At 41.8% G+C, this 12,985-nt stretch overlaps 1 protein-coding gene across 8 annotated transcripts in view; it reads left to right on the plus strand.

Annotated features, from left to right (window-relative positions):
- Herc1 (HECT and RLD domain containing E3 ubiquitin protein ligase family member 1) overlaps positions 1-12,985 on the plus strand; it is a 172,436-nt gene that overhangs the window by 153,902 nt on the left and 5,549 nt on the right. For all 8 annotated transcript variants that reach the window (XM_048423144.3, XM_048423145.3, XM_087905330.1 and 5 more), the window contains exons 67-76: positions 254-376; positions 1,956-2,058; positions 3,970-4,139; positions 5,019-5,157; positions 7,305-7,474; positions 8,553-8,722; positions 8,944-9,109; positions 10,597-10,673; positions 12,112-12,364; positions 12,750-12,902. In XM_048423144.3, the coding sequence (XP_048279101.2) occupies positions 254-376; positions 1,956-2,058; positions 3,970-4,139; positions 5,019-5,157; positions 7,305-7,474; positions 8,553-8,722; positions 8,944-9,109; positions 10,597-10,673; positions 12,112-12,364; positions 12,750-12,902 (1,524 nt within the window). The remainder of the gene's footprint in view (positions 1-253; positions 377-1,955; positions 2,059-3,969; positions 4,140-5,018; positions 5,158-7,304; positions 7,475-8,552; positions 8,723-8,943; positions 9,110-10,596; positions 10,674-12,111; positions 12,365-12,749; positions 12,903-12,985) is intronic.

Genomic DNA, 12,985 nt, shown 5'->3' on the forward strand with positions numbered 1-12,985 from the left:
ACTCTATTACAGAGCTACAGTAATGAAAACTGCTTGGTATTGGCACAAAAACAGAGATGTTGACCAAGAAAAGCATTCTTTAAGTATCTTAGAAATTCTAGTTAATCTCTTGGATTAACATTTGGAGCAACTACCAAAACCAGTAAGAATCTTGGAAACCAAACATGAGATTATTCAGTCAAAAAGAGAAAAATGTTCTGGAAAAAGAGTTTATGTTTAGTTCAGTTCACTGAGTACTCTGTTGTTTCTCCAGGTGGCCTGTGGGCTGAACCACACCTTGGCAGTGTCAACAGATGGCTCCATGGTGTGGGCATTTGGAGATGGAGACTATGGAAAACTGGGCTTAGGAAATTCCACTGCAAAATCTTCCCCTCAGGTCAGTTACTGCCTTGAACCTCAATTTAAATACAATAGAAATTATTTGTATCAGTACCTCTTTTAAATTGGAAATTCTTTAGCTGGAATATTTTTGTATTTTGTAATGAGAATTTAAGGCCTTGTGTTGCTTATTCTCAAATGTCCAACATTCTAGATCTTGACTTTTAAATAAGTCATTGTAGTGATGTTTTGTTTATAATCTAACAAATAAAGTTTGCCTGAAGATCAGAGTGCAGAGCTAAGTCACTAGAGTCCAGGGAGTGGTGGCACACACCTTTAATCCCAGGACTGGGAGACAGAGACAGAGTGATCTCTGTTAGTTCAAGGCCACCCTGGGTTACACCAGATTGAATCTGTCTAAAAGAGAAACAGAGCTCACACAAAGGTGATCCCAGCACTTGGGATCAAATGCATTTAATCCCAGCACTAGGGAGGTGGAGACAGGAGGAATATAACTGGGTGGAAAGAGGAATATAAAGTGGGAGGAGACAGGAGCTCATTTGTAGTCTGAGGTTTGGTGGAGACAGAAGCAGTCTGAGGATTTGGTAGAGGTAAAAGGTCTCTCTTGTGGCTGACTGTATTGCTTCTATTGTATCTGATCTATCAGCTTTCACCCCCTAATATCTGACTCCAGGTTTTTATTATTAACAGTTAGAAAATCGTGCTACAATCCATTACTACGATAGAATGGATGTAAACATTCTGCAAGGATAAACCTCTGTCTCTGCAGACAGGCTGAGTGTTGTGTGACTATGTCCCATGTAAAGAAGAAACCAGTCCTCCAGAATCCTTAGGGAGAAATTATTGACAGCTTTCTACAACTCTGCCTGTAGCTACTGTTTCAGCTTATCACCATTGAGTTGTGCATCTGTCAAATATATATGTGCATATATATGTATATGTATATATACATTCATATTTATATGTGTGTATATACATATAATAAGTACATATAAAATAAACTAATAACAGTTATTTTATTTTCTTGGTTTTATAGACCTATGCAGCTTTGTTATATGGAGTTTCATTACATATTTAAGAAAATTTAAATTAATTTAATAAAATATGATATGATTTACAACCTTGTTTTCAAGTTCATTTTGCTATCTTATATCGTATGGGACATGTTAATAGTGGCTTTGAGGAATATTCAACTAGGGGTGCAGAGAAGCAGAAAACTTCCTTTCTGGGGAACGCAGAGAGCAGTGTTTATTACCTGGAAAAACTAAAAGGAAAGCAAACTGACAGGAAGCTGCTTGTGCTGACAGGATCTTGCAGTGTTCGTTAAAAGTGGTTTTCTTTGGAATGCTTCCACTTCGCATGAGTTCCTGAGAGTGTTAGCCATACTTCTCAGCCTCTGCACACTTTCTCCCACACACTCAGTTACCACCTGGAGCAATAACAGAAAATAATCTTTAGAAATATGACTTGGGTAAAACATTAATGACAATTGGCCTTTTTATTGGAGACACAACTTGATGTTATAATGCCAATAGGAAAATTCATGATTTGTTTGGTTTTTTTTCTTTGCTCTATTTTGTTCTTCTGAACATATGCCTTATACTTTTATTTCACAGAAAGTTGATGTCCTTTGTGGAATTGGAATTAAAAAGGTTGCTTGTGGAACTCAGTTTTCTGTGGCTTTGACCAAGGATGGTCATGTATATACTTTTGGTCAAGGTAAGATACCTTCTAGCCCATAATACACATGCCTTCTATACATGTAAACTATAGAAGCACTTGCCTTCTAGGTGTATAGAGTCCTGGGTGGTGTTTATCATGTGTTCCTGTTCTCTTCCTACTTTCTACTCCTACTTGATGCATTTTGTTTCAAGGATAAAATTCCATCCATTAAAGCTCACGTGAGAGCCTTCCCTCTGGCTAGCAGAGTCCCCGCCTAGAACTCTTCCTCTCCCTTCTGCTGCTGTCAGGCTAGAGAGACTGAAGGTTGTGTGCATGGTGTAGGAGAGGGAGAAGTAAGCAGGGACTGGTTTCTAGTCTTGGAGTGCTCTGAGTCTTCGCTGTAAGGAGGAGCTAGCTGAGGGGAGGAGCTTAGCTTTTGTCCTTGTGTAGTTTTGTGGTTCCATTGCTCCTGGATTCATGACAAAACAGATTCTCTTGGGAGAAGAGAATGGTGAAGAAAAGCTATTCACCTCAAGGTAGCTATGAGGCAGAGAGAGAGGAGGGGGAAGCCACTGGGGACAAGATACATCCTTCAAACACATTCCTCCAGGCTGGCAAGATAGCTCCGTGTGTAATGGTGCTTGCTGCCAAGTCTCAGAACTCACATGCTAAATAAAAGAGATAATTGTCCTCTGACCTTTATATACATAGTATGGCATGTATGTATGTATACACAAGAGGAGGAGAAGAAGCCGCAGCAAATAAATAAGGGGCTGAAAAGATGTCTCAACAGTTAATAGCACTTGTTGCTTTTATAAAAAGCCTGGTTTGAGTTCCAAGCATACACATCATGTGGTTCACAACCTTCTCTAACTCTAATTCCAGGGAATTCAAGACCCTGTGGTCTCCATGGTCACTAGGCATGCATGCACTCACTCACACATATATATAAAAAATTAAAATATTTTTAATTGAATAAGTAACTGTTAAAAAAGAAGAAAGATGTGCCTCCAATTATCATTTCTTCCAACCAGGTCCCACCTCTTAGTAATCATTCAGCTGTAGAAGAATCATTGATGAAGTTAGCATCCTCTCAATAACACTTTAGTGTGAGATCACAGCTTCAGCACACATGAACCTTTGGAACCATTTTATGTCCAAATCATAACCACCATATGGGACCTTCTCTTCTAGATATTCCCAATAGGCTATTGGGAATTTGTATCTGAGACTCCAGAGTATACAGATCTAGGTTAGGACATTGATTACATAGTGGTAGTAGGTAGACCTTTTATCATGTAGAATGAAGACTAGAGTAGAATTCTGGGGAATGTTGGGGCAGTTAGTTTTGAATAGCGTATTGGTGAATGTAATGAACAGTCTCTGGGGAACTAGGGAACTCGGGTCCTATTATCAGATAGTTATGTATCATTCCAATGAGCCAGGATCTGAGAGGCCACTGTAGAAAGTAGGCAGGAGCCAACTCAGGGTTTGGAGGGACAGTTTTAGGGCAGCTGTGTAAGTAGAATTCAGATGGCAGATGCCATGCCTAATGGGCCTATGGGATGGTGAGCAGCAGGGGTTAAGAGAGCAGTGGGGTAGAAATTTGAGGCTAAAACAGGTTTCATGGCTCTCTCCCCTCCCCCCGACAAGATTTCTCTGTGTAACAGCCCTGGCTGTCCTGGGCTGGCTTTGAACTCACAGAGATCCACCTGTCTCTACCTTTGAGTGGTGGAATTAAAGGCATGTGTCACCACCGCCTGGCTCAATTTTCCTTATAAATAAAAGACTAACATTTCATATAGAAATACCTCAAACTTTTAATTAAAGTGGTATATTTTGCTGAAATAGCATGTTTTGCCCCATTGAAATATATACACCATTGACAGTCTAACATAAAAAGTTAATGGCCTATTACAAAACACAAACTTCAGAGTCCCATCCTAAACTTCCTCTTCTATCTTTCAGACCGCTTGATAGGCTTACCTGAGGGGCGTGCCCGTAATCACAATCGACCCCAGCAAATCCCTGCTCTGGCCGGAGTGGTCATTGAAGATGTGGCAGTTGGAGCTGAACACACACTTGCTTTGGCATCAGCTGGAGATGTTTATGCCTGGGGGAGCAATTCAGAAGGGCAGGTAAATGACGTGTGCTGCTCTTCCATGGCTTAGAAATCCAACCCTGTTGCTTATTTGCAAGAACACCTTTATATTTTATAGTGATTGTGTCCAGAGAATCCTTTGCTTGTGCAGGAAGTCTTGTCATCCCCAGTAGTCACAGGAGTAAACACAGGAAATGAAGTAAAGAGAATATGAAAGTCTGCAGCTTTATGTACTTGTCCACCTGTGTATCTGTGTGTAGAAGGAAAGACTTTGGTAGGGGATGTCTGAGATGGATGCTTCTGCTGTGGCTTTCAGCCCATAAATCTCCTCCCATAAATCTCAGATCTGATTGCCCATAAAATCAGAGACCCTGATATTCAAAGTCTGTTATTCACAATATCCTCAGTGAGCACTTACGTTTTCATAACTGCATTAGCAGACTAGGAAGTTGCTTATCATTGTGGTTGCTGTGGTCTTGACAAGAGGAGAATTAATGGTGAAGAGACTTTTAGGAATTCCCTGGCTAGGTACTGACAAGTCTTCCTCACTGATGTTGGACACTTAGCTGCTACTTCTAAGAACAGAGGCCTGGATTCCATGTATATTTTCTATCTGTACTGTAACACGCAAGCCAGTGTGTTTTAAGTACGAGCACTGTAGATCCTTCTGTTCTCACTTTCCAGAAGTAGAGTCTAGGAGTGACCAGTTGTTCATACTAATCTGTAAGCTTGGACTGGCTCTGTTGCCTCTTGCTTTTAGGAAACAGTCTAAGGCTATTAGAACTACTGTGATCGAGAAACAAATCAGAATTTATTTCATTATTGATGCTAGTGTCTGATACAGATGTTAACAGATTAATTATATCTGCTTGACTTCTGACTCTTCAGTCTCTGTGCATTTGTTTTTTATTCTTAGCTTGGCCTAGGCCACACCAACCATGTTCGAGAACCAACCCTGGTCACAGTTCTGCAAGGGAAAAACATCCGTCAGATTTCAGCTGGCCGCTGCCACAGTGCCGCATGGACAGCACCACCTGTCCCGCCAAGAGCACCAGGTGAGAGACCAACCATTTGCCCTCCTTCAGCTGCTCCTTCAGCTGTGCCTAATGCACTGTCTGCTTGTAGTTCTGATGACATCCAGCGTCTAAATGAAATACTCCAAGGCTTCTGGAGTATTCTCTGTGCTACAAGCACATAACTGTTTCATCTCAGGCATTTCTCTTGTCTACTTCAATGTCTAGCAAAGACTCCCACACTCTCTCCTCTCTCTTTCCAGTTCCAAAAGAAATCAGCATGTGTTTTAGGCAAGCAAAAATTAATTAAGTTAGAGCATCTAAAGGTATATTTTTATATAGATGAAAAGGTAACAAGTAAAATCAGCCATGATGATCCAACTCTAATCCCAACACTTAGGAGGCAGAGGCAGGAGGATCTGTGTCAATTGCATACATAGTGAGCTACAGGACAGCGAGGGGTGGTAGGGAACCCTGTTACCAAACAAAAAGCAAACAAACAACAACAAAAGGGACAGTTGCTTTATAAAGCTTCCTATTACAGCGGTGAGACGCTCTGAGCCGTCACACTCCTCACTTAGGTCGCCATTTGATATGCCATGTCTGTTCAGTGACGCAGGACAGAACCAGCTGTTACCATTTCCATTCTAGTGTAGAGCATGAATCGTGGCTGCTGCTTGCTTTTAAAATTTTTTAAATACTACAAAATCATTATAGTCATTAAAAAAAAAGACTTGAAAATAGAAGGCAGGGCTTGGAGGGGGGGGGATGGCTGAGTCAGTAAAGTGTTTACCACACAAGCATGAGGACCAGTGCTGGTGAGGCACAGATGGGCCAGCTCTGGGTAGGGCTCACTGACCAGCTAGCCTGACCTGTTCAGCAAGCTCCAGACTAGTATCTCCAAACACATTCCTGTGGAATGACCTCTGATTTACTCATACATACGCACACTAATATACACATAATTGTCTCCTTTAGTAAGAACCCTCTCATAGGGTATCTCTTCCATTTCCTTCAAATGTAGCCATTGCTTTTATTGTAGCATTCTTCTGTAGTTCCCATATTACACAAATTACACAACTGCTTATCAAAGCCCTAAACCACTTCTTGCTAGCTTCTGGTGTTTGAGGTAGTCATGTGTGACTGGGTGCTTAGCCTTCCCTTCCATTTTTCCCACCTCCCTACTTCCCCGGCAATTCTTTGGGGAAAACTTCTCAGAGAACTTTTTTTCTTAAGGACTAACACTCACTTAGATTCCCAACAAGCAGAAGATGAATACTGGCCCTCATTTGCATCATGCATTAATATGAGACTGGCAGTTATTGAATAGGAAAGGAAGAATCCCCACCCCCACCCCAGCTGTTTTAGTCCCTTTATTCAAACAGAAACAGTTAAAGGAAAAAAACTAGGTGTCCTATAGGTTTTTTTTGGGGGGGGGGGGATTTTAATTTTGTGTATATTTGTTTTGTCTCATTGTTTTGAATTTTTGAGATGTCCTCATGTAACCCAAGCTGAACTTGAACTTTCCATATAGCTGAGAATGACCTTGAACTCGTGTTGAAATTATAGGCCTACATTACCGTGCTTGGCTTAGGATATTTGAAGTTTTAAGAGTCAATACTGTCTCAGTCAGTTTTCTATTGCTGTGAAGAGACAGAATGACCATGGCATGTCATTTTATAAAAAAGAAAACATTTGACTGGGGACTTGCTTACAGTTTCAGACATTCTCATGGTGGCGTGCAGGCAGACATGGTGTTAGAGAAGTAGTTGAGAGTTCTATATCTGGATCTACATGAAATAAGAAGAGAGAGACTCTGGGCTTGACATGTGTTTTTGAGACCTTAAAGCCTACTCCCAGTGACACACTTTCTCCAACAAGGCCACACTTACTAATCATTTCAAATAGTGTCGCTTCCTGGTGACCAAGTATTCAAATCTATGAGCCTTTGGGAGTCATTCTAATTCAAACTACCACAAGTACTATAGAATCCAAAAAACTAAAATGAGGTAATGGGTAGAGGAATAAATAACTATGTAGAACAGTAAATATAATAAAATATTAAGTACAGAATATAGATAGTGAGATTGTATGTCCATTGGGTGATTATCTTGTGTTTAAAAGTTTTCCAAATGCTCAAAATGGGAGCAATGCATTTTCCTTCACATGTACGTCTGTGCTTTGGGCAGGTGTATCAGTGCCTCTCCAGCTGGGCCTTCCTGACACAGTGCCACCACAGTATGGGGCACTGAGAGAGGTGAGCATTCACACCGTGCGGGCCAGACTCCGGTTGCTCTACCACTTCTCTGACCTCATGTACTCATCATGGAGGCTGCTGAATCTCAGCCCCAACAACCAGGTAAGGTGCTAAATTGGGAAGTGGTGCCCCTGATATGTTTGCAAGGTCCCAGGGCCTTTCTGCCTTGGAAAAAAATTTTCTCATGGCTAACATGTTAATGCTCTTTAACTCAAGAAGAACAGGAAAGTCAACAGATGGAATTCTATTTTATTGCTGATATGGAGAGAAGTGGCTGAACAGAAAGTATTCTGATTTGTCCAAAACTGCAGGACACATGGGTGAATGAGCATGTCATAGTCCCCGCCAAGTCTAATGCATGATGTGAAGTGACTGGTGTGTGGCTAAATGGTAGGGTATTTTCCTAGTCTACATGAGACACCTGGGTTCCATCCTAGCCTTGAAAAAAGAAAGGGGGTTGAGGGGAAAAAAAATCCAAGTATATACTGCCACTAGGGACCATAGTACACAGTGTTAAAGAATCACATCAGCTGATAAGTTTGGGAGACTTCTTTCTCCTCATAAAGGAGCAGTCTCAATCTAGTAAAGGAGAGTTAGGGAAAGTAAGGTAAATTTGGCTGATTTGTCTATCTTTAAGTAGACTCAAAAATTAAGAAATAACTAGGTTGTTTAGTAAATAAGCATGTCTGCCAAAATAAAGCTCCCAGTCAGAAACCTTTGGATCACCAGTCACGAGAGAAAGAAAAAGATTTGACATCTCTTTTACAAGCAGGCAGGAGGATGCTCTGTTGACTAGAGTGTCAGCGAGCTATTCTAGTTAAGTGAGACATGTCTGATAAGAAGCCGTGTGACAAGAGTAGCTGAGATCTATCTAAGTAGTACATTGTTGAGAACTTATGTGTATACACCCAGACTGAAAGGCAATGCAAGGTATCAGTGGGGTTATCTGTGTGTGGATGAGTGATGGATGATTTTATACCATGTCTGGATTTCTCCTTTTCTGTATTTTCTAAGGCTTTAAAAATGGTAGTCATATTTTATCAGTAATTTTTAAAGTTACTAATTACAACTGAGACTCTGATCTATGCTTCGAAAGGACATTTCAGAAATAAATTATATCTAAAAGTACTATTTTTTTAAGTCTCCTATACCATCTCTGATCTCCTTATGTTGTCTACAGAACAGCACATCTCATTACAATGCTGGAACATGGGGCATTGTACAGGGACAACTGCGGCCTCTGTTAGCTCCAAGAGTCTACACACTTCCCATGGTACGCTCCATAGGGAAAACCATGGTTCAAGGCAAAAATTATGGGCCTCAAATTACTGTAAAGAGAATATCAACCAGGTAGGTCATGTGTGTTTTACTAACTCACTAGAACTGTTTAGAATATTACTGCTAACTCACCTCTGTGTACCTTAGCTTCTTCACTTATAAAGGCTAGTGACAGTGCTCACTCTAGTGCCCATGTCTGTTCACTGATGGAAAGACGCCATCAAGGGTCTCTGTGGTGACTATGGAGATGAAGGGTTGTGTTATATTACTCTTTTGCTGGTTTTTCTTTTTAGAGGACGGAAGTGTAAGCCGATCTTTGTTCAAATAGCGAGACAAGTGGTAAAGCTAAATGCATCGGATCTCCGTCTACCCTCCCGAGCGTGGAAGGTTAAGCTGGTTGGAGAGGGGGCTGATGATGCTGGAGGAGTATTTGATGACACCATCACTGAGATGTGCCAGGTATATGCATGCTGTGTCCCTATTGAGCCCTGGTAGTGGTGTTTTGATGATGGCCAGGGCTTGTCAGTATAGTATGGGTGCATCTGTGAGCCTTCAGTTATGTTGCTAGTGCTGTGTAGTGAATTGCAGTGAGTTTGGGAAGTGTTTTGTGGAGATACCTTACACATCAAGATCACTGATTCCCCATCCAAAAGAAACAGCAGTGGCACGTGAATATATTCATGTCGGAGACAGATCCAGGCCGCTGTGTGCTCTGGTTTGTTTTGGTGCTTCCAGAACAAAGTTGACCCACCAGGCTCCAGAAGAATAGAAAATGAGTGTTAAAGAGTTTAAACTGGGACTGGAGAGAGATTACAATGATTACAAGCACTGACTGCTCCTTCACAGGACCCAGGCTAGGTTCTCAGCACCCACTCTCAGCTCCAGAGGGTTCAGCTCCCTCATCTGGTTCATGAGGATACTGCTTGTATGCAATGCACAGACAAAACACCCATACAAGTAAATACAGTTTTTGAAGTTAAAACAATAATTTTTAAAAATTAATTTGGGGACTGGAGAGATGGCTCAGTGGTTAAGAGCATTGCTTGCTCTTCCAAAGGTCCTGAGTTCAATTCCCAGCAACCACATGGTGGCTCACAACCATCTGTAATGAGGTCTGGTGCCCTCTTCTGACTAACTGTATACTAACTAAATAAATAACTATTAAAAAAATTAATTTGGACCAGTTCTAATTTTATAAGCCAGTACTGACATACTGTTCGAGATTCGTTTTGTTCCTTCCACTTTGCCTGATAAACTGTGGCTTGAGTGACACTTGGCTGAAATTTCACCACACCCTGCTCAGAGCTGCACAGCTGCTCCCTGGTGGCCGTTTTCACTCTGGTTCCTCATTCTGCAAATGATTTCTCACATAAGGACTTCATAATTTCTCTTTAAGTTGGAACCACAAAAATAGCTAGACTGTAGAGATTGCTGAAGCATAGCATTATAAATTCCTCAGTGTAGCATGAATATTCTCTGCCCCACTGGTCCCCCATCCACATGTTCCCAATATCACTTATGAAATAACCACTTTGAGGCTTAATATTAATTACATACTCTTTGGCATGTTAGCTCAGGCTTCTCAATAACTAACTCTTAAATGTTAAATTAACCCATTTTTATTTTATATTTTACCATGAGGCTCATGACTTGTTACCTTTTGCTTCTTGGGCAGCTACATGGCGTCTCCCTGACTCCACCTTCTTTCTCCCTGCATTCAGTTTAGTTTTTCCCACCTAGTTATATTCTGCCCTGTCATAGACCAAAGCAGCGTCTTTATTAAGCAGTGGTCATAAAACATAATTCGAGCATACCAAGGAGAATTCCACTCCGCCTCAAAATATCTCCTTTCTAGTATTATCTTTAATGTAGTTGGTTTATGCATTGATTGTCATTTTATCTTGATGCATTTGATTGTCATTTCTCAACAAACACTTTTCCTACAGGAACTTGAAACTGGTGTAGTTGACCTTCTCATACCCTCTCCTAACGCTACTGCAGAAGTCGGTTACAATAGAGACAGGTAAGGACAGGCATCTTTCTCCAATGTCTTAATAATGACTGTCACCTACTGAGCACACCAGGCACTGTTTCCAGTGCCTCACATGTCTTTCCCACTGAATCCTTATTATAACCCTGAAGCAATTTACCCATCATGCCTGTCACGGTGAGAAACAGACACTGCCATCCTCACTTAGTACTAAGGAACAGATTGATAGAAATACAGAGGGAAAAGGAAACTCACTGTCGCTTATGAACCCTGGCTACCATATGTTCCTTCAGGCCTTTACCGTGTGTGATTCATTTGGATGCTCTGCTAATTCCACGTCATAGAGCTGGTTGTTCACAACCCACTAGTGTCCTTGTATTTGGCATTTTACATGCTCTCAAGACTTAGAAGTTGTAAATGAAATGACTGCAGAATGAGGGGCATTTTGGGGCAGAAGGCTGCTAGGCCGATTACTGGCTCTTTGACATTCCTTCTAAGTATAGTTGGGTTTGGTGGGGCATGCCCGTAACCCCAGCACCTGAAGGGAGGTAAGAGGATCATAACTTGGATGTTAGCCTGAGATTTGTATCAAGACTTTCTCTTAAAAAATAGAAATAGTAACTTAGGAGATGACTTATTGAGTAAGAGCACTTGAAAACAAGAGGACCTGAGTTCAAATCCCCATCTCATTAAACTTGGGTGTGGCTGCTTGTGGCTGGAACTCCAGTACTGGGAGCTAGAGACAGGCCAATTTTGAGAGCTTACTGACTGGTCAACCTAGGCAAAAGCAGGTGAGCTTCACATTTAATGAGAGATCCAGTCTCAAAAAATAAGGTAGAAGGCAGATATGGTGACACACCCCTTTAATCCTAGCACTTGGGGCAGAGGCTGGCTGATCTCTATGAGTTTGAAGTGAGGCTTGTTTACATAGTGAGTTTCAGGTCAGCCAGACTCTGTCTCAAAAAATAAGGTGAAGAGCTCTAGAGGAAGATACTCAACATCCTCCTCTGCCTTCACATCCTCATAAAGCTGCCACGTGCACAAGCACACACTCTCTGTCTCACACACACACATACACGTTCTCATTCTCACACACATGTGCATGCTCTCAATCTCTTTCTTACACATACACATATAAATACACACACACACACACACACAGAGAGAGAGAGAGAGAGAGAGAAAGAGAGAGAGAGAGAGAGAGAGACTCTCTGTGTATCTTGGTGAACATCAGATGTGATTAGAATAACTAAAGAGCTGACGTTGAGTCTGGTATGATGGTACGTGCTTACAATTCCAGCACATGAGACCAAAAGAGAGGCAGTGGGGATGTTTAGACTTCAATGAAATAGCTACATATAGTTAATGACTGCGGGATTCATCATCAAGTCCTGATCCAATGCTCCAGCTGAGGGGAACTCATTTCTAATGAAAGGAATCTTTTGCTGAAAGATTTGCTTTCCTTTTACAGGTTCCTTTTTAACCCCTCTGCCTGCCTTGATGAACACTTAATGCAGTTTAAATTCTTGGGGATTTTAATGGGGGTTGCCATTCGTACAAAAAAGCCTCTGGACCTTCACCTGGCCCCTCTGGTGTGGAAGCAGCTGTGCTGTGTCCCACTCACCCTGGAGGACCTGGAGGAGGTGGATCTGCTCTACGTGCAGACCCTTAACAGCATCCTTCACATTGAAGACAGCGGCATTACTGAGGAGAGTTTCCATGAGGTACCCCTGGCACATGTGGACTCCTGTGCATAGAGTCAGATGCTATTGACCTGACCCTGACATGTCTGGGTCAAGCTGTCCTTAGTGGCTCAACCTTAGTGGTTTAGGTAGCTACTAATGTGTAGAGCTGGCACTCATCCCTAGCTCTTGTTCCTTCTACCTTAACACTTCTCTACCCATCAGAGTGGACAACCAGGGGTGCCAGCTGGAAAGGGGCCCATGTTCTTAGGTGGCTGGAACACAGCAAAGAGGCACCTCTTTTTACCAGTAGCAGATGAATCAGCATGGTCTTGAGCAGTCATACCTGCCTAGTCTGCCTTGTCTCTGTTACTGTTTTGTGTCCTCTCTACCGTGCAATAAAATTTCTTTTTTTTTCTTTTCTTAGATGATTCCTCTTGACTCTTTTGTTGGCCAGAGTGCTGATGGCAAAATGGTTCCCATAATTCCTGGTGGAAATAGTATCCCACTCACATTTTCCAATAGGAAGGAGTATGTGGAAAGGGCCATTGAGTACCGACTACATGAGATGGACCGTCAGGTAAGATAAACATCATGGTGCCAGAGGTAGCCTGGGTGCTTTAATTTATCTAGACAAGAGCTCCCTGATTACTGCCAGATACC

The sequence above is a fragment of the Myodes glareolus genome, chromosome 4, assembly GCF_982192425.1.
Source record: "Myodes glareolus chromosome 4, mMyoGla1.1, whole genome shotgun sequence".
Taxonomy (NCBI): Eukaryota; Metazoa; Chordata; class Mammalia; order Rodentia; family Cricetidae; genus Myodes; species Myodes glareolus.